Raw genomic sequence first — 21,306 nt, forward strand, 5'->3', positions numbered from 1 at the left:
GTCGAAACGAAGTTACGGAAATTTAATTAACAAACGGAGACGTAACAATATTAATAGAAAGAGATACTAAATGGACATAATTCGTAGTTGTTGTTATTAAATTGTCATTTTGTTAGTTTTCTTTAATATGAAAATCATCACGTTACTTCAGAGGGGGTACTTTTGATAATATATCGAAAAGAAGCCTTCTTTAATTAATTATTAAATATCTCGGTGAATGCTACTCACATTTGTTGACTATTTTATATTTCACAAACATTAGGTCTCGATATCGTAGCCGTTGGTATTAGGGCTGAAACTCATGAAATAGAAAAGACAATTTCAATAAAGTTCACTGAAATGGTTATTTAATAATTTTATCGTATGTTATGAGAAGAATATTTTTAAGCATTCTTTAAAATAAACTATTTTTATGTAGAATTATACGGATATTTTTGTTGTAATTTGTATTGAATGTGGAAAATTAGGCGTGATTAGTGTGCCAGGACTGTATGCTCTAAAACTGACTGAGTCAAATCAAATCCTACTTTTCGGCCACAAGGATTAATGGCTTTCCCTCGAATCTACTAGCTAGCCTTTATATAGTTTTGTGAAATGTTTCTAAGAGAAACTGAAGGCAGAAATTACTTAAAAGTTAAAATATATACACACCTTTTAAAGATTAATTTTACTTTCTGCTACGTAACGTTTGTTTCACATCTAGTCACCGCTTGTCACATGGAAAACAACAAGTTTCTGGTTAAAGTGACATGATACGAAACATTAAAATGATAAAGTGTTACGTCATTGCAAGAATACTACGTGCAAACTTGTATCTCAAAAATTTGTTCATTTTAAAATCCAAGAACCATTGTATTGGTCCAGACACAAAATTTTAAAAGTAAAATATCGTAATTTTAAATTGTTTTGAAAATGAATATTTTGTTTGTAAAAACTTAAAATTGTTTAACAGGCCACTAAATGTTTATACTTAAGTAAAACTACTTTTATATTGTGATGTTTAATAAAAGCGTATACAAACTGTTGTAGGCCTACGTCAATTTTAGGCCAGAAATTGCAGTCTTAGGGCGACCGTAATATGCTTCCCATTTAGAAGAGAAAAAAAAAAACACAAATAGAGAAGGAATTGCCTTTATTCCAGTGCAACTGGTTAGTATAGCTTTAGAATAAATGATATACTTACTGTACAACGTATATTAACATAGTTCATAGCAGACAGACCTAAACGTTTGGCTTAACATTCAAAGTGTGAAAATCGGAATAATGGTAACAGTTTTCCGACTTGATATTTAATTTTAAGTTAATGTTGGATTTTGTTACGTAACTTTTGTACTGTAGCCCAAGTTAAGAGTGTATAAGTTTAACAGTGAGCCCACTGTGAGTTATTTAGAGTGTTATGGTATTGTAAAAAGGTAAAAAAACTGTTATAGTTGAGCTTAGAAAAATACTATTATAATTTAGTATAAGCGCACTAACGTGGGTAAATGGTTGCATTCACCGGTCGGAGAATCTGCGAATGTGATGCAACCTAAACTATCAAACTTGATATAAGTTAAAATAGACTTGGTGCAAGGTATACAGAATAACAGTTGTGTTTATTAGTTAGAATTTCGCAGATGTACAACTTAAAGTTTTAGAACTAATCAAACAGTTTAATTATAAGAAAATCAGTTTACACATTCTGTAGCAAGGTGGTTGTAAGGAGAAGCTTACTGGAGCTGAAGATACCCCGAAATGTGATTTATCTTCTCCTGTAACCCTCTGCTCCCTACGAAAAGGAGTTACTGTTAAAGCTGATTTACCACCTAAATACTAAAGGGTTAAATGAAAAATAAACAAAACTTAAGTACATGGAAAATGTTAACATGAAATATACTATTAGATTTATCTCTGTGAAGTATTGGCCTAGTGTATTCTTTGTGTTGCTGCACTTTCTGATGTAGACTGTAGTTTCGCCTATTTATGGCTCGCCAGTACAGCTTAGGACAGAAAACCAAAGAAAAACGATTAGGCTTCATTTTTTAGTAACCTAAATTAATTTAGGAGTGTGAATAATAATATGGCATTGCGCCTAAATTATTATTTGACATTATATAATGGGCCAACTGTTTAATGATAATATTACAGATTTTTTTGTCACCAAAGGTAATATAGAAAATATAATCTGTGCCCTAAAAGTCTAGTGTATTATCTAATTCGCAGCGCCCTCTGCTGTTGTGCAGATGGTGTTACTTACTTTATTGGTGTTATTAGTAAACTTATAATGCTGTCACTTAGAAATACATAGGTCTAAGTAGAAATCAATGCTGAACAGTTAACCAAGAAAAACTTTCTAGGTACAGTTTTGCATACTACTCAGTAGATTTAAAAGGATCTACACTTTAATATATTATTAATACATTAGTCGCGAACCTCGAAACATTTGGGGTAGTTTTCACGCTCTTCACTTGAATTTTACTTATTCTCTCATTTTCAAGCACGCCATTTAAGCTGCGCTTCCTTGCAGGCATTGCGCGTTAGATCGATAAATACTGGTCTGTTAAAAAAAAACGTTCTCGGACAAACAAACAACACGTACGTAGCTCTATTTAATAAAATTACACGTAAAGTAAACAATAAAGTATAGTAATGGTATATATAGTAGTGTACAGAGTATGAAACAGTTTTTAATGTTTTGTATATGATACAGTTTTAGGAGTTGAAACAAAGAAACTCACAAAAACGAAGAATAAAACCTATAGTAAAGAAAGACGTGTTTATAGCAGTCTATAAAACGAACCGACGCTAAATTATTGCAAAGTAATATAAATGTAAAATTGTGAATAAGAGAAACTTAGCTGGATTTGCAGAAACGTTTGAATGCGTGTTTTGAACGAATTGCGCACATGTATTTATACCTAAAAAAAGTCAAATAAAATAATCATAACCAAATCTGTGAAATGAACTCTGACGTCAACACAACTTATCTTGCTACTTCACTGTAGAAGATATGTTGTAACACCCCCCCTCCTATCTTAAGAATATGTGCCTTTACCTCCCAAAACAGGAGTGTGTGTTTACGTTAATTTTTGTTTCATAATTTTTATCACATCAATCTGAAGAAGAAGAAGAGACAGAAAATCGGCGTTTTATAATTTTGTTTTCATACCAAAAGGACTGAAATTACTCAAGTAGCGTTACTATCGTGAATTTAATTTCATCTGAGTAAGTTCAGCCCTTCAAGGAATTTGTACTTGGGTATATATAAGATTAGAAATACTTTATTTTCTAACAGAGGTACTGTTGGTGTTATGTGTCTAACATCACATTTATGCTATGTTTTTTGAAGGTTTGAAAATATACTATGTTTGAAGGCAGCTTTCCTGCAGTTGTAATTGATATTGGCTCCGGTACCTGCAAGGCTGGTTTCGCAGGAGATGATATTCCTCGGGCAATCTTCCCTTCTATAGTAGGCCGGCCTCGTTATCTGGTACTTAATAATTTTGCTTTATTTATTATAAATTATTGAACTGTCGATACTTTTAACATGCTTTATTTGTTGGTGTTGTAATAAACAACTGAAATGTCTATACTTTAACTGTGTTTTATCTGTCGATACTGTAATAAACTATTAAACTGTCTCTACTTTAATTGTGCTTTAAATGCAGGTTTTGTAATAAATAACTGAACTGCCTATACTTTAATTGTGCTTTATTTGTTGGTGGTGTAATAAACAACTGAACTGTCTATACTTTAAATGTGCTTTATTTGTTGGTGGTGTAATAAACAACTGAACTGTCTGTACTTTAAATGTGCTTTATTTGTTGGTGGTGTAATAAACAACTGAACTTGTTATAAACTACTGAACTGTCTATACCTAAATTTACCAATTTTTCCCTTTCATCTTTATACAAATTGTCATGAAGTTAATGAGGTAATTGAAGATATATCTTGAATGTTTTCGAAAAAAGAAAAGAATGTATATCTATGATAAGATATTTTTAGAGTAATTTTTTATGAAGATGTAAAATCCCTTTTATCCAAAGATTTTGTCTGACATCAAACTTATAATTTTTAATTGGTTTATATATGACTTACTTTTTTTTTCTACGTTTATTCAGGCTGTAATGTTAGGGATGTGTCATAAAGACACATATATTGGAGACGAAGCTCAACATAAACGCGGCGTTTTGACTTTGAAGTACCCTGTCGAGCACGGCATTGTTACTAGCTGGGATGACATGGAAAAAGTGTGGTACCAGACATTCTACAGAGAACTTCAAGTATCACCAGAAGACTATCCTGTGCTTCTCACTGAAGCCCCTCTTAATCCTAAGTCTAACAGAGAAATAATGATTCAGGTATTATATGTTGAACTGAAAAATATATTTAGCAAGCAAAAGTACCTGTCCCCAGTGACAGTAAAGTTTAAGTTAATCTATCAATCTAAATTATTTCATGGACTTTAAAAAAGTTAATTGTGTTGCACTGCTGGTTTCACTCAGAGACAAAGCTCTGAGATACTTATACTGCCCACTGCAAAAATTAATTGTTGAGCATTTCAGTCATGCTAAGAGCAGCTCAACAATAACAGACCGTAAATTTACATTTTTATTCTTTACGTTACGTCATATTTTGAAATGTGAATAATAGTGTGAGTAATTCCTAACAGTTTAGTGTAGAACATCTTGCTTGCGAAATAAAATTTGGCATCTACATTATTCATGCCTGTTCTCCGTCATTTCAAAAGTGAGCTTTGCCTGCGTGTGCAACTTTTCACACGGAAGACAAATGAACGCTCGGACAGACACCACGATTCACAATATATACAAGATCAAGATAAACTGAATAGTGAAAATTCCATGCTTTAAATCACAATAAATTTATGAGGTATAAACTTCGGCACACTTCCACACACAAACACTGAGCATGCGTGTGAAGATCTATGAGGTATAAACTTTGGCACTCTTCCACACACAGACACTGAGCATGCGTGTGAAAATCTATGAGGTATAAACTTATGCACACTTCCACACACACATACACTGAGCATGCGTGTGAAAATCTATGAGGTATAAACTTAGGCACACTTATATACACACTCTAAGCATGCGTATGATTTTATAGAAGCATAGTTGACTTCCAGATAATATTGTTATGACAGCGGAAGTCACGTGACTGGTAACACGTGATGAGTTTCTAGAAGGATGGTGAAGGCTCGAGTGTTTGCCAGACGCCCCTGTATTTTTGTATATATAAGCCCGGCAAATAAAGCGAAAGGGAGAAGTGATGGCATAGATAAGGGCAGAAAATGAGATATAGAGACAGATAATCGAGTCGAGTGAGCGGTAGTGACCGTAAGTAAAGTGCGTGAATCGTTGTGAATTATAGCGTGTGTTTGAGTTAAAGTGACTGTGGAAATTCTGTGTATTGCAAAGTTATGTTGAGAAAGAATAAATTAGTTTTATTTAAGAAAGGACTTGTATCGCTGAAGTTCTTCGGAAAGAATTTTTACGGGAAATTAACAAACGACCAGAGACGTAACAATATAATTTCATTTTGTAGTATTTAGAATGTCAGTGTTGGTCATGCAGTAGTTTTAAGAAGCAATAAAGTTTACAATTGCATATTGTGTGTGTATCGATGTTACTTGAATATTTCAGATGATGTTTGAACATTTTAATGTCCCAGCTATCTACGTGGCTATCCAGGCTGTACTCGCGCTGTATTCATCTGGTCGTACTTCCGGGATTATTTTAGATAGCGGAGATGGCGTATCTCACACAGTTCCCGTCTACGAAGGCTATGCAATGCCACATGCCGTGATTCGTTTGGATTTGGGCGGAAGAGATCTCACAGATTATTTAATAAAGATCCTGACGGAACGTGGCTACAACTTTGAAACTTCTGGTATGATTTTATGCTTACAATCTATTTACAACGAATCAGTTAATTTTAATCTAATTAGATCGACAGTTAAAGTTATAGCACAATCTTTTTAAAGATAATTCAGCGATATAAAAATGTTCGTGTTACAAATATCATAGATTTTAATTCTATCATTGAATATTTTTGATAATATTTATTCAGTGACATATTAGGTTCCAAATTTCGTAAAACTAAAACAGCCAAAACAAAAGAGAAAAATTGTGACTGCGTAACTTATACTTGAAAAAAGTTTTGGACAGGGTGATACGTGATTTTATCTTTCATTTTCTGGTTGATTTGAAGGGCCAAAATGTTTGTACCTATTCATCAGTAAAAGTATTATCGAATTAATATACTTGTTACAATGGTAAAACTTTACTTTTAATGGCTTTATCCTAGTATTAGCTTGGAAAAGAACTACGTCTTAGAAGATCTTTTTTTTTTCGGGGGGGAGAATATAAAACGTAATTATATTGGTCCTTGATTATTCCTGAAATATTAACAAAATTAAATTATTACAAAAGCCTTATTCTGATTGGTTAACTTTATGACATTTTAAAGTAATAACAGCGAGACCCATGTAACAAAGGTGTTAGGCCAAACGAAGTAGCGTCTGTTTACAGATTGGCTTTTGTCAATCGGATGAAAAACTTATTGCTTGTTTAAAACTGTGTCTGTGTAACATGGGCTGTTCCCAGATAGTAACACCTGATCTTACGCCAATTACCTATGTTTTATTTTTCTTCTTTTTCTTCCAGTTTTTGGTTTTACTTAGATATGCTAGTCGTTGATACATTACAATAATTTTCATTTCTTTAATATGAATTGATGAGCTTAACGTAAACGTTTATGTATAAGCTCTATATCCGAAGCTGATTGAAATTTAATATTTTCTTATTAATATAAAAAAAGCGTCAAGGTTTTATCGTTTATTTGTGTTTGTAATTTATCGCTAATTTTTATCCTACGTGTTTTTTGTTTTTTTTACTATCGTCAATATATGTTAACGTCCAAATCTAATTGAAAAGCACATCCGTAACTTTAGGTTTGTAGAATTAGGGTGATAATGTACGACTTTTGAGATTTTAGCGTTTCTTAATTAGTATAATTTTTATTTACTTTATTCAATATTCTGCTTCCAATAATGTGTCGGTTAATATATATACCAAACATGTTACATAAATGAACGGGGAAGAAATATTCAGATACAATTAGGAAGGTATTTTTTCCCCCAAATAACTAATTTTTTTACTTTTTTTTTTAGTTATCTCCTCAAACATTTATAAAAATTTTGCCAGATAATTTATATTGATCATTATCATTCGAATGGAAAAACTTATTGATTTGTTAACTTTATAGATGAGTAATTGTAAATAAAAAGGCTTTTGTTTTTGAAACCAGCCGAAAGAGAAATAGTTCGTGATATAAAAGAAAAATTATGCTACGTCGCCTTTGACTACTATCAAGAAATGGCCTTAGCTGCAACCTGCAATAGTCTAGAGCAGTCTTACGAACTTCCCGACGGCCAGATTGTTACTCTTGGTAACGAAAGGTTTCGTTGTCCAGAGTGTCTTTTCCAACCGTCTTTTATAGGAATGGAATCCTGTGGTATCCACGAGGTCACATATAATTCAATAATGAAATGTGATGTTGATATTCGTAGAAATTTATATGCTAATATTGTCTTATCTGGGGGGTCTTCCATGTTTCCTGGTCTGGGTGAGAGAATGCAAAGAGAAGTATCATTAATTGCTCCGGTCACAATGAGAGTTAATGTAATTGCTCCTCCAGAAAGAAAGTATTCCGTATGGGTCGGCGGTTCAATTCTTGCATCTTTATCGACTTTTCAACACCTGTGGATTTCTAGGCTGGAATACAACGAATATGGCCCCGGCATTGTTCACCGTAAATGTTTTTGATTTTTTTTAAATTAAAAATTGAATATAAATTCCAACTTTCCATCTTAATTTGTATTTTTAACACCCAACGCTACACATTCTTAATAATATTTTCTAAATAAAAAAAGACACATTTTTAATTATCTCAAACAGTAATATCAAGGCATTTTAAACCAAATATTAAAAAAACGAAATACATTATTAACGGATCAGTTTTTGTAACACAGCTGTAAAAAATACACTAAATAATACTCAAGCAATAAATTGTGAATTTTTAAATTCCATACATCAATACTTACAAATTTTAAAAAATATGAATTTTATTGTACTAACTTATTTTTTTTTTTATAATCCGAAAACTAGTGTGAGTTCATAAAGGGACATTTGTGGAATATATCGTTGCGAACTTAACTAAATGCGGAATTTTAGTTTTGTTTAAACGGAACATTTAATTTCTACACTTGTGTCAATACGGTACTACAACTAGGGACAGAAAGTATCTATTATTTTACAAATAAAATACGAGCTTTATTTGAAATCAAATTATCTATATTTTTGTCAAAATAAACCAGGTAATTTCTTAAAAATCTAACACTCAAATATATAAGTAGCAACGCCGCTCGTCAAAAAGTATAGACCATGCGAAATCACAAGTACCAGTAAAATGCGGATGGAAAAACGTATATTAATTTGCCTTAACAACGCATTTTAAAATATAAATATAATGATTTGAAGAACTGATAGTTGCTTAACTATTACGACAATACAAATAAAACAAGCATACGTATATTTATTACGTACTTTCAGTGCCGATCTAAGCATAGGCTCTCAAATTTACCGTATACTTTTTAAATTATGACCTTTATTGGCGATCAAATTCATAACAAAACCTGCTTATGTAAAAATCAATATGCTGAAACCCGTCAAAAACGCTACTTGGAAGCGGCCCTCGCGCTAGGCCTACACGTTCTCAAACATGGAACTTTATTAATTATTTCACCGAAAGGATATGTATATATATATAATGATATAATCATATGAAATTTATGAAAGTAATAAAACCTAATTACAATATTAGAATGTAAAACTGTACAAATTTTAATTTTGAAAAGGTTTACGTATTGATTTTTGACACATTCACTACAAATATAGAACTTGATTAAAAACATTTATTTATGAAGTCATAAAATAAAGATACTCATGTGATTTCTTTTGCTAGGCCTGTTTAGCTCGGTGGCTAATCCGGCCATGTGTACTTTCAATATAGTGAGGTAGCCAAAACTAGTGGTTTACGAACGTTTTATGAATGTTATAAAAACACAACTCGACACGGATATTAGGGGATGGCATGTAATTTCTTTTTTTAAGGGAAGTACTTTATTTTTAAATTATTTATTTTTAACGCAAAGTTACACAACAGACTATATTGAACTGTCTTATTTTATTGGTCTCGAGTCCCTAAACTTGCCGCTGACCCTTTGGGAAACAGCTTTAAAACTACAGGTACCTAGTAAACAGAAATATGAAATCAAATACTATTTACGTAAACCTGCAAATAGATTTGGCTGAATTAATGCAGAAAAATAGGCATGTTTTCTGACCATAATATTTCATTTATCCAAAATACAATATGCTCGGTTATTTTCTAAAACATCTCGAGACATGGTGAATCGTATGATAAATTAGGTATTATTTCTACTTGTATTATCTAAAACAGATTGTCTACTGAATAATAAAGAAGAATAAGTTAGAAATATCAGTGCTTCATATTCTTCAAATCCTATATCAATGTAGGTTCACTACAGTGTGTTTGTTTGTTTTGAATTTCGCGAAAAGCTACACAAGGGCTCTCTGCGCTAGCCGTTTCTAATTTAGCAGTGTAAATAAAGGGAAGGCAGCTAGTCATCACCACCGACCGCCAACTCTTGGGCTACTCTTTTACCAACGAATAGTGGGATTGACCGTCACATTATAACGCCCCCACGGCTGAAAGGGCGAGCATGTTTGGTAGGTCGGGGATTCGAACCCGCAAATTGCGAGTCGAGCTCCCTAACCACCTGGCCATGCCGGGCCCTCTACAGTGTGTAAGAGATAACTAAAATCACCGTAAATATAAATTCACGTTAGAAATCCAAATAATAATGACAAAAGATGTAAAATTACTCAGAAAGTCTTATTATCAATAAGTAGCCCTTTCTTCTTCTCAAAACTAGGTGCTAATTACTAATTAGTTTCGCCTGCTAATCCATTGCCGCCTTAAAGAAATTTCTGAGAAATAAGAAAATTATCCTTCTCAGAACTTCTCTGAACACAGCAGCCGAAACAATGGGTTATCTATGTTGTGTCCATTGCGAATGTCAAAAACTGATTTTCAGCATTATAAGTCCTCAGACTTACTGCTGAGCCACCTGTTGGGAGGGGAAATGTACTGTCAACTGCAAGTTATTTTACTTGATTAGCTACAACAAAGAGCTTTTATTAAAGTTTGACAATGAAATAGGTAAACTGCGATATAAACTATTAGAACTTAGAGTTTTTTGTTATTTAATCTAACGAATTTATTATTATATATTTATTGTAATATCAATGTTTGTTTAGATTAAATTTCTATTTAGAAACATACATAGCTTATACTGTTAAATATGTATTGCGAAACTCCCGCCTATTCTCCAAAGTTGTAGAAGACTCTCGAGAGTAAGAATCATCAATATATGTATGTATGTAAACGCTTAAATTTGTATTGTTACGTAATCTAAATTTTTTAGAAAGCCTCCACACACCTATAGATATAACCAACGCGCCGCGCCAAAAGAGAGTATCAATTATTAGTTTGCTATAGTCAATATGCTATAAAACTTCGGAAGCTATAACTGTGATTGTTGTAGCGCTTATCAATTGGAAAACTTCAGATATTTAACCAGGAGCTTTTACAAAATTCGAACATTACAACTCATTTAACTTCAGTGGATTCTCATTGGACATTAGTATTTTTTACGAAAATATTACATAATGTCACGGTGGAAAACTCGGTGTGTGTGGCTGATAAATAACGAAGGACAAAGCTAGCTAGCTCCCTGTTAAGTGAATTATATCTACGTCAACACTCGCTCATCGTGAACTTTCGATATGTTATCGAAGAAGTTCCAGACTAGAAAGAAGACTTTATATTGCTTGTAAGTGTGTGAAACGTTTGTATATTAATCATTGTTTATAATAACTGTTATTATAAATTGTAATGTTGTTTGTATATTAAAACATATTTGTGTTAAAAAAGAAAACTGTGTGTATCAATCTTGTTAGCAAATATCATAAACTAACTATATATCGGCTTTTACTTAACTACTAAATTTAAATTATCAGTTAAATCGGTTTCAGACCATTTGAAATTCTAATACGTTACATTAAAAAAAAAAGGTTCTACACTTACAAAAATGAGGTGATTTAAAATATTTCGCAATCAATGGAAATCCTGCTACTTCTTACCATTCCATAACTTAGAAAATCGTGTATCTTTGTTCACGTATCTTGTCATTTAGTATTCTACAAAAGGAAGAGTGAGATACGTTGTAAGTAACCACTTACATTCTCTTAGATCGTTAAGTAATTGAGAATTGGACATGACTCAACCAGCGAAATTCTTGTGAAATACTTGAAGAATATTTACTGTTTGTAATAAGCACAGAGAGTGTCTTAGATGTCATAAACATATTGAAAGCCATTCTAACAGTGCAAATCACGGTCAAAATGGAAAAGCCATGAATAAAAGTAGCTTCGCTTTGGGGAAAAAAATTTCATCAACACCAAAACATTAAGGATGTTTCACTGCATTTTTATAAACAAGAGATCGAGCCTGTAACCTTATCCAAAGTTCTATGCAAAAATTGTTCAAAGTTTCCACCACCACGTATACGACCGATCCACGATTCGTTAATTCGAACTTGTTCTAATTAGTAACCGATTTTGCAAGGATTGGTTCAAAGTTATGTGAGATTTTATATTAAATACTCTCGTGCATCGAGTAATTGTTAATCATGAAAATGACAGTTGGAAGGTTTCTTAACACGATTTGCTGTGATTACTTTTTGTGTTTCCATAGTGATTTCATATTTACGATTTTGTTCAATGGGAGAAAAAAAAAATAGAAGTACTGGCCAGCGAGCTGGGTTCGATCCCCTTTGGACCTAGGAATATGTTAACTGAAATACGTGAATCAAATTTTATTTATCTTTTAAATATCTTCTTTTAATATTTTCCCCTTTTACTTTTTTTTTATTTTCGAATATTCCGTTATGTCTCAGTAGGAAGTCACCATATAACTCTTGCACTTTAACCTCGTTCTCCACTTTAAATAATCATTTTTATAAGGAGTTATCAGCCAACTGCAACTGTTTCCCCCAATGTTTGCATGTTTGTCTTATTTTGCTCGCATATTACCGATAATGTATTGTTTTGAGGGGGGATGACAGTTATCACTAAGGTGTTTTCGATGACAGTCTCGTAAAGTATATATATATATATATTTGGGATATTTCACATGATGAACAAAGAATTCAGAATGTCAGTTTATAGTCTTTCATAACTAAAGGTTATAGGCGTAGAAACAAAGAACACACGAAGAACTTACAAGTAAAACATGCCTGAAGTGTACAATATACCCCGTACAATGCATATTTTCAAGTTTATGATAGTCATTCCAACACAAGAAGGTAGCTAAAACTTCTATTAATTCAGCAATAACTCTTCCTTATGACTTAGAAACTACTAGGATTTAACAAGTTAAAACACATTATTTTTACTTTCCTGCAAAACAAATCTTACGAAAGGTTGAAATACTGAAAGAGCTAATCGGAATAAAGTATGCGAGTTATAATGAAAGGACATTTGTAGTTTGCAAAAAAAAAAAAAATATTAAATAGGGTCGGATGTCCTGTAATAATATTCACGTGGTCGGTTTAATATTAACAAGTTTCTGAACATAACATAAACCATTTTTAACATTGTTGCGCTTTGTATATATTTTAAAGACACCATTCTCACGAGAGAATCTCTTTTCAATTTAACCTGTAGTGAAAAAGAATGTATACTCATTAAACAGTTGGTCCGCTACAAAATGTGATAATATTATTAAATTACCTAAATTAATTTAGGTTACTGTAGGGTGTAATAAAACGGACTCAAAACACTAAGAGAGATTATGCGCTTTGTTGTAAACATGACAAACTGATTTTTATAAAATAAATATCCAGCGTTTTATATTAACACGACTAACTCAATACGAAACACAAAAATCTGACCAACGAATCTGTATTTTATTCCAATGTCAAATAAAAATTCTATAAAGTACACACTAGTGTTACACCAGTACCAGAATTTCAAAACAGGAAAATATCACTCAATAAATACTGTCTTACTTTAAATAACAAAATATGTAAATATATATATATAAGAGTAAAGTGAAAAATCTCTGCAACAGTTATTTCCCATCATACGTCACGTTTTCCGGGTTCTTGTAATACAAACAGCGAACACAAGTTATCGCTGATGGCCGATGTTCATTTTGTGTGGATGGTAGGATGCATGCTGGGAAAGCAATTTTTTTAAATATTTTTTTTTATAGGCGCATCAATGGCCGATGCAGAGATTCTTCACCCATCTAGTGCTATATCACACAACCTCTCGCTGATTACTCTTTAAAGAAAAAAAATACTTTTTTAGGTTTAAGTTTCGAAAAAAAAAGTTTGGCTCATGTGAAGAGTATAATTCTCAGATAAAACTTTGTTCTTTGTTCAAATCCAGGTTATACCTTTGTTTAAATGTCCATTCCTATCGTTTTATTATTATTATTTATCGAGTCTTCAAACCTACTTTATATTAATACAAGATTTACTGAGAGCTGAAAACTTGTATTAATTTTATATTCAACAACCTCTAACTACATAAATAATATGATGTTTTTATTTCCAACACACATTAATCTATAATGCTGTATTACTAGCATGTGTCTGACTTAAATTAAATAGCCTAACACTCCTTTTCAAGTACGATATATAGCATACATATTCGTCAGTGCTTAAGATCCACACAATATACATATTTAACACACTGATCGCAACAAGTTATGTCAGCTTTTTAAACTTAGCCCAGTTTATATATATATATATACAAACATATACACAATACAAATATACAATACCATAAACTTTTTTTTTAAAACTAACCATATCCAACTAATATGTTTACTTAGTAGCAAGAAACACTGATTCTACACATTAACATTTGGTAACATCACAGTTTCAGTAAACTAGTTGACTTGAGATGCTGTAATTTGGTGTCTCACCAAAACTTGTCTATCTTTAAATATAACGAAAAGTTTTTTTTCTAACATTGTGGTTAAAAGTCCATTTAAAGAACAATTCCAATTACAAAAGTTTTAAGCTTACTTTCATAAGTTAAGGTAGTTCCTTGAAAAAAAAAAAAAGTCTTACAAGCCACACAGTTCAAATAGAAACTATTTTCCAAGAATGTTGTCTACTTTGTAATATGCATTACTGTCTTTAATACAATACTATATAAAACAGGCTTGGTGGATACATACAACCTATTTCTATTGAAAACTCAATGATTAAGAGGCCATGGTAAAATGTATTATCAAAGAAATTGAGCTTGAGTCTGTGAATGGTCTAGCAGCTTTGAATGCAAGTAGGTTAGGTTTAGTCTGACCGTAATATTATAAAAGGCTAATGAAAGGATTAAATACTGTGTCATTGGTTTGCAACCATTCCTAGTCTTATTTTTAACAGGTGTAGCTTAGTTTAAATATATACTATATATATAATACAAGTAGCAGATGTGTAATATTAACAAAATAAAGAGTTATGTTAATATATTTGGTTTATAATGATTTAATAGTTAAAGTAGTTTTACTTTACTTAATAAACTGAATTGATATAGCAGTCAGTTTAGCTAAATACCATTTTTAAAAAGGCAATAACAGCAACTTTTATAGTAGGAAAATTCCAGATTTAATTATTACAATGTTTTGACCCATAGTATCGTGTGATCTACAGTTCAGAAAGTTTCTTACTAAACATTAAATATCACTTTGTACGTTAATAAATTACATTTTAATATAATGAACTGCTAGATAAAAAGTTTCCAAACGTAATATATTAATACGTTTGGATTAGTTTTTCAAAACTTTGGGCATAAAATTAAGAAAACATTATCCATCTGTTTTATTAATTTATCACAATATAGTAGAAAAACATGCAGGTTCAAGAAGTCTCGATAGAAATGAATAAAAACCCTATAACCCAAGCGCTTTCAAAAGGTGGACCTTTCTTCTTCAGGGACAGAGAGCTTGTCCCTGAAGGAGAAAGGTCCACCTTTTGAAAGTGCTTGTTTATAGGGTTTTATTCATTTTTATCACAAGATAGTATATGTGTCATTCCTGACTCACCCACAACATGTATAAAAAAACCTAATATATTTAACTTTCTAACAATAATAACTTAAGGCTATAAAACCAGGACTGGTCTTTCATTTCATCACAACTTAAGATGATTATCACTTTAATAATGCAACTATAAGTATTCTTAAATTTCAAATCTGTACCCTAGTGTCTATTACCCCTGATCCAGATAGTTCAAAGTACCCAAGTTACTTAATTTTTATAACCTTACTTTTTCACATATGTTCCATATTATTTAAAATTTTGTAATTAACTTAAACTTACAGAATTACCATACCTGATTTATTTACAACATTGTCATAAACTTCTAAGAACTTTATAAAAACAAAAGAAAGAAAGATAAAACACACTGCCAATATATACATAAATAAAAATTAGCTATGTCTGGAGCTAATTCTGTTTGCTACTCTGAAAAATTCAAATTATACATTTTAATGCTATTTTCTTACTAGAAGTCTTGCTATCAACATAAAAGTCAGATTTTAACAAATATTGTTCACATATCTGCTCATAAATTATTATTAAATATAATGTTAATCTTAAAGAATTGTAATCATCTACCAAAACTAAATAATACACGGGGGATGTGTTTTTACGTTTTGTTTACACTTAAATAATCAAAACTAAATAATACACGAGGGATGTGTTTTTACGTTTTGTTTACACTTAAATAATCAAAACTAAATAATACACGGGGGATGTGTTTTTACGTTTTGTTTACACTTGTTAATTCAAAATAGATTATGAAAATCTGTCTGTATTGATACTCAGCTATGAAATCTTACATTTGGAAGAACTTCACGTGTATAACTTGTATGAGATTAAACTACTACAACGAATATCAGAAAAAGTCCCGAAACTCGAGCGCTTTCAAGTAGTTTATTATTATTATTATTCTTTACCCTCATGAAGAATAGCCAACTGTTCAAAAGTGTTGAGAGTTTTGGGTCTTATTTTTTTAATTTATTACACCTTTTCTGTAGTGATTCTGTGTGCTAACCCTTTTATCAGAAAGAAAACTGATTCAAAACACTCCTGGGCTCACAACTTGCTTATAAGTAAATATATATATATACAACATGTTTTTAAAATTCAACAGAATAGGATGTTTGGGATGGGTTCTTGATTTAAAACAAACTTATGAAAAGTTAACATCAATATGCAAATCAAGGCCAAAGACATCATGAAGCAAAGACCAAGAAAACAAAGGAAGGTACGAAAAAATTGCAATAATTTCAGAACCTATTGAATATTTGAAATCCTTACACACTTTCTTTTCTTGAATTAAACACTCGGAACCTTATCTGCCATCTACAGTCTGCAAAGATAATACAATCTCATTAAACAAGTAAATTTTTTGACACTGCTGTTAATTGCACACTCAGTTATATGTCTTTTACTTCAAAGTGAAAAACGAGTTAATTATTAGTTAATAAAAACAGTTTGTTGGGCAGACGGAATATTTCAAAAACATGGGGTCCGTGGGGGAAAAAATAATAATAAAAGGGGTGCTTGTTAGTGAAAAGGTTGGGAACCATTGGTCTAGAACCTTCAATGCACTTTCCAAGATTTTACAGCACATAACTATTCAGGTTTTTGAAGTTTAAAACATTTACAAACTTTCCTTAGTCAGTGTTGAAAATAGTGGAGTATTCTCAATATATATCTCACATGCATGTTTCTTTAGGAACAGTTACAATATTATTCTGTATGGTACATCTTTACACAATGACAATGTACAATTTATTGTTTGAAGCATCATTTCCTTGTGATCACACCACTACAAATTCACAAAATTAATAACACATCTATTTACATAATTAGAAGAATTTTAAGATGGTATGTTTATATCTATTTGTTCTTCAGATGTTATATTAAGTTAGTACATATGTTAATGTGTTTTGTTTACACGTACACATCCGACATAAAGGTGTTCCGTACATTTAAAAACAGCTCCAAAGTTCAAACAAAAAAAGCCATGGGCACCAGGCTCAGAAAAGTATTTTCATTTGAGGATTTATGGAATATGTTATGAAATGTGATCCTTTACACATTTTGAGGGGTTACTGTCTGTTATAAAAGTAAGTATTAAGTACTGGAGAATAGGGGTTATTGAGTAAGTTCTTACTTGTTTAATCAATTCAGTATGCTTGTGCCCATGGCTTTACACCTAAGTCATGTTTTCACTGACACTGCTTACCATCAGTTCAAGATTTAAAGTATACTTTTCAGTTGAGTAATTATTAAATAGTTTATTTAAACAAGGTTTTGTATCTATTATTAAACTTTTGAAAAAATAATAAGCATGTATCATCAATATTTGACTATAAAATAAAGAAAAATTCATATAGGAACTGGTTCAGTCCAAAAAGAAAAACTTGTTCATTTTTACAGATATACGTTATCCAAACCAGGGGCTTAACTCATTTTATCAACACTGACAGAAAATTATATTTCACACTACTCTTTTGTTTTTTTAGTATCGATCAACAGGTCACTTTTCAACCCAAGTTATTGCTATGCTAGTTTGAATGAACAACTGTTTCTATCATAAAGCACTGCTTCAAAATAAAACTAGTTTCCCTATGATTATGTTTAACATCACTTCAAGTTTTACTTTCCCACAAAGCTAAGCTGTTTTTTTTTTTTGTTAATTTTGCAGAAGCACTTTGAATAGATGCCTCAAGAGAAAGAATAATAATATATAAAACTTTACTGTATGATCATTAACTCTACTAGATTTGAAATAACTTTTATAAGTTTTCTTGAGACAAAACAACAAACTAGAATATTGTAAGGCACGAAGAAGGATCACTGCTACACTACGGTAACTCAGAAAAAAATCGGTTTTTGTAAGCTGCCAGTGATATCTAGTTCTACATGTTTTAGTTTGAAGCAAATGCTGTAAAGATAGCCTACAGATGAGAGTCTTTATTGACAATGTTAACCTTGGGTTTGACCGGAGGCAAAGGACGGGGTGGTTTGCTACGTATAAAACTAGGGGAAGATAACACTTTTGTGCTTTCTGACCCTCCAATATGGATAATTGTGCAGTATGGTTTTTCAACAGACTGATTAACTGAAACTTCTGGTTCAACATGAATGCTTCGAGATGGGCGTTCTGGTGGTTCGGTTTTTGGCAAGAGAGGTCAAAACAAGTCTTAGTCTCTTCTAAGTCACTAGGAGAATCAGTTAAATCCCAGTCTTTGTTACTAGTTTCATTGGATGGTGGAATAATGCGAGGTGGCTTCTCTGGTGTTTTTTCAGCTGAATGGGATGTAAGGAAGCTCCATCTATTCTGTTTGGATGCATGTCCTGAACCAGTGGTTTTCACATCTTGAGATACTGTTTCAGCAATTTTTAAATCTTCACAGTTACTCTTCTGCAACTGAAAAAATCTCAGTTTTTCACTTTTGTCTGCACCTTCATGTTCACACGGTCTTAATGTGTCCTCTTCATTACTGCTTGAATTTTTAACTAGCAGCACTTTTGATTCTGCCAAGTTTTTTGTTACTGTTTCTCGGAACAAAAACTTGTGACTGGAATTTTTCTCATCATCTTCAGGCTGTGACAATTGCTTGAAAGATTCAGAAAATTTAACTGGTTTTGTCAGTTTTTCTGGTTTGCTTGGTTTTTCAGGAGGTGCTGAAGAGAATTTCTCAATAGGACTTATGTGATTTCTCAGGGAAATACCAGGAAGAGGAACACTCGATTTCTCAGTATGATTACTTAACTTTGTGTGACGAGGAGCTAATGGTGGCTTCTCTCCTTTCCATAATTTACGTTTATGATCTAAAGAATTGGTAGAATACAATAACAACTTAGTTGGCTTTTCTGGTTTCTCAGGTTTTTCGATCCTGGTCAGAGGAACTTTATCTATAACATTACCAGACATATTTTCATGTGACTGCACGATGAAAGGGCACTCTGGTTTTCCCGAAGGTTCAACGACCTTTTGTAAGACTGTCGATGTTGCCAGATCAATGTTTTCAGACTTTGAAAGCTTCTCAAAAGAAGTGGGTGGCACACAGTGAATATGGGAATGTTCATCGTGGTTCTGAGATATTGTTCTTTCTGATACTCCAATACTTTCAATTTGCTGACCACCAGGAGTTGGAGGAGCAGGTTTCTTGCTTGGTCGATGTGTAGGTTTTGGACTGTTAGTTACTGGACTTGTAGTTAAACTGTAAAAAAAACTTTAAATGTAAAAATTAATCTTGATAAAGTATTCACCATAGTACTGCAAGTAATTTAAGATAAAAAAGAAACAAACCTTAAATGTGTTTTTCTCTCTCTGTACAACTTGTTATCATGACTAATAACCGTATTATGTGACAACACACTAAGCTGTACACATTCCAGTAGTTGACAACAAATGTTTTAATTTATTTTTGGTCCTATCAGAGAGAAGATGGCATCGAGATAATTACTACTTTTAAATTTTGCAATTACATAGTAGCATAATATACTAAATCTTAAGGGATCAAATTCAAGGGAGTTCACTAAGGTTTCACTTCCTTCCATAACAGACCCACTTGCCCTTGTTTTCATTCTGATTGTATTGTTGTATTTATCAATAAATGGTGTTTTTTTACATCTTTCATAATTTGACTCTTTCTTCCTGATGAGCTAAGTTAGAGATAAGGGAAATGAACACACAATTGTAAGTCAGTATCTTTAAAATCTCCAGTTACAGGGACTTAACTGAGGGAAATCCACAAGCCAGAAAATACCACATAATGAGTGTTAATTTTAACAATGACAACAAAAAATTAAAGCATAGTTTGACCTTTGATCTTTTAAATCACAGATCTTGGAGCACAACACCTGCTTAACAACCAACCAGATTTTTGAAACATCTAAGAACTGTTAGCACAAAATAAAATTAGGTTAACTTTTCCACAAATTTAATAATTGACCAAGGTGTTTCCATTGGCTGCTAATGATGTGACGTGATACAAGTTGATAGAGACAGTGCTGACCTTAAAATCCATCACTCACAGGAAGGTTAAATAAAAATAGCATAAATTTTTGATTTACTTCTCCAGTCATGAGTTAACTACTTTGCTATACTCAATTTATATGGCAGCCATTAGTAGTTCAAGACATTATACAATTTGTATTCAACCAAAAGCACTTTAAATCATATTTTTATATTCAGACTGACGTAAAAGACGTGTAAATCTGGCTTTCTTTCATTTCCAGCTATTTTCTTCAAACATTCACTCAATGACTTTACACCTCTGGGCATATCTTTCATTCTGGAAATCATGTTAAGTGTCTATACAATATATCACAAAATGGGTTAACACTTAAACAAATGTTGTTTTCCAGTTATAAATTAGGAACCCTCAGACTTTTTAAAATGCTTTTGCTTTAAATTAACTCTCTCAACATGGGCTCAGTCGATTTAAATGATCACATAACCTCTTTGTATTAATTTAAGTCTTTATAGATTTGATACTACCAACTTTTAATATAATGTGTGTATCTTCACAAAATTTGGCAGTCTTTCAGTAAACATTATAAGTGTTTCATATATAAAAAGTTATTTTTTAGCAGAGTATTTTAAATAAACTATAAAAAGATTTGTCCATGAATATATCGAGTACTTGTTTTGAATAGTCCGTGTGCAAAGTGATTTTCATGTTAAGATTAAAAATACTTTTCTTCATTTCAAAAATCTCAAATTTCATTTGTGTAATCTCTAAAACCTCCTAAATAAATAGTCTAAACATTTTAGACTAAACATTTGTGTTTTCGTGTTACAATCAGTAGTCATTCTAGAATGGAAAAAGCATAATTTGAATTTATTTCCTAATCTTTTATGGTGGTTATGAGGGTGGTCAAACTAACAGACCCCATAGAATTAGGGTGGAGAACATAACAGATAAAATATAAAGTTTTACTGAAAACAAGTATTTGAAATCTATTTAGGTTTATATATATATATATTATTTTTATTATATTGACCTTTCAGCCATGCCTGGCTAACAATACAAAAGTTACAATGATGCAGCACACGTGCAC

The 21,306-nt window shown here is 31.8% G+C and overlaps 2 protein-coding genes across 2 annotated transcripts in view; one reads left to right on the forward strand and one right to left on the reverse strand.

Moving 5' to 3' along the window:
* The first annotated feature begins 3,334 nt into the window (after window positions 1–3,334).
* On the forward strand, window positions 3,335–7,856 carry LOC106463139 (actin, clone 302-like). The gene is made up of 4 exons (XM_013923121.2): window positions 3,335–3,469; window positions 4,101–4,340; window positions 5,643–5,889; window positions 7,309–7,856. Exons 1-4 carry the CDS (start codon window positions 3,344–3,346, stop codon window positions 7,824–7,826), a joined length of 1,131 nt encoding a protein of 376 aa, XP_013778575.1. The 5' UTR covers window positions 3,335–3,343; the 3' UTR covers window positions 7,827–7,856.
* An 8,028-nt stretch (window positions 7,857–15,884) lies between these two features.
* LOC106463130 (rho GTPase-activating protein 17-like) overlaps window positions 15,885–21,306 on the reverse strand; it is a 48,009-nt gene continuing 42,587 nt past the window's right edge. Inside the window, exon 15 of the mRNA XM_013923107.2 lies at window positions 15,885–19,460. Coding sequence (XP_013778561.1) covers window positions 17,927–19,460 — 1,534 coding nt within the window. The 3' untranslated portion in view covers window positions 15,885–17,926. The remainder of the gene's footprint in view (window positions 19,461–21,306) is intronic.

The sequence above is a fragment of the Limulus polyphemus genome, unplaced genomic scaffold (assembly GCF_000517525.1).
Source record: "Limulus polyphemus unplaced genomic scaffold, Limulus_polyphemus-2.1.2 Scaffold1332, whole genome shotgun sequence".
NCBI lineage: Eukaryota > Metazoa > Arthropoda > Merostomata > Xiphosura > Limulidae > Limulus > Limulus polyphemus.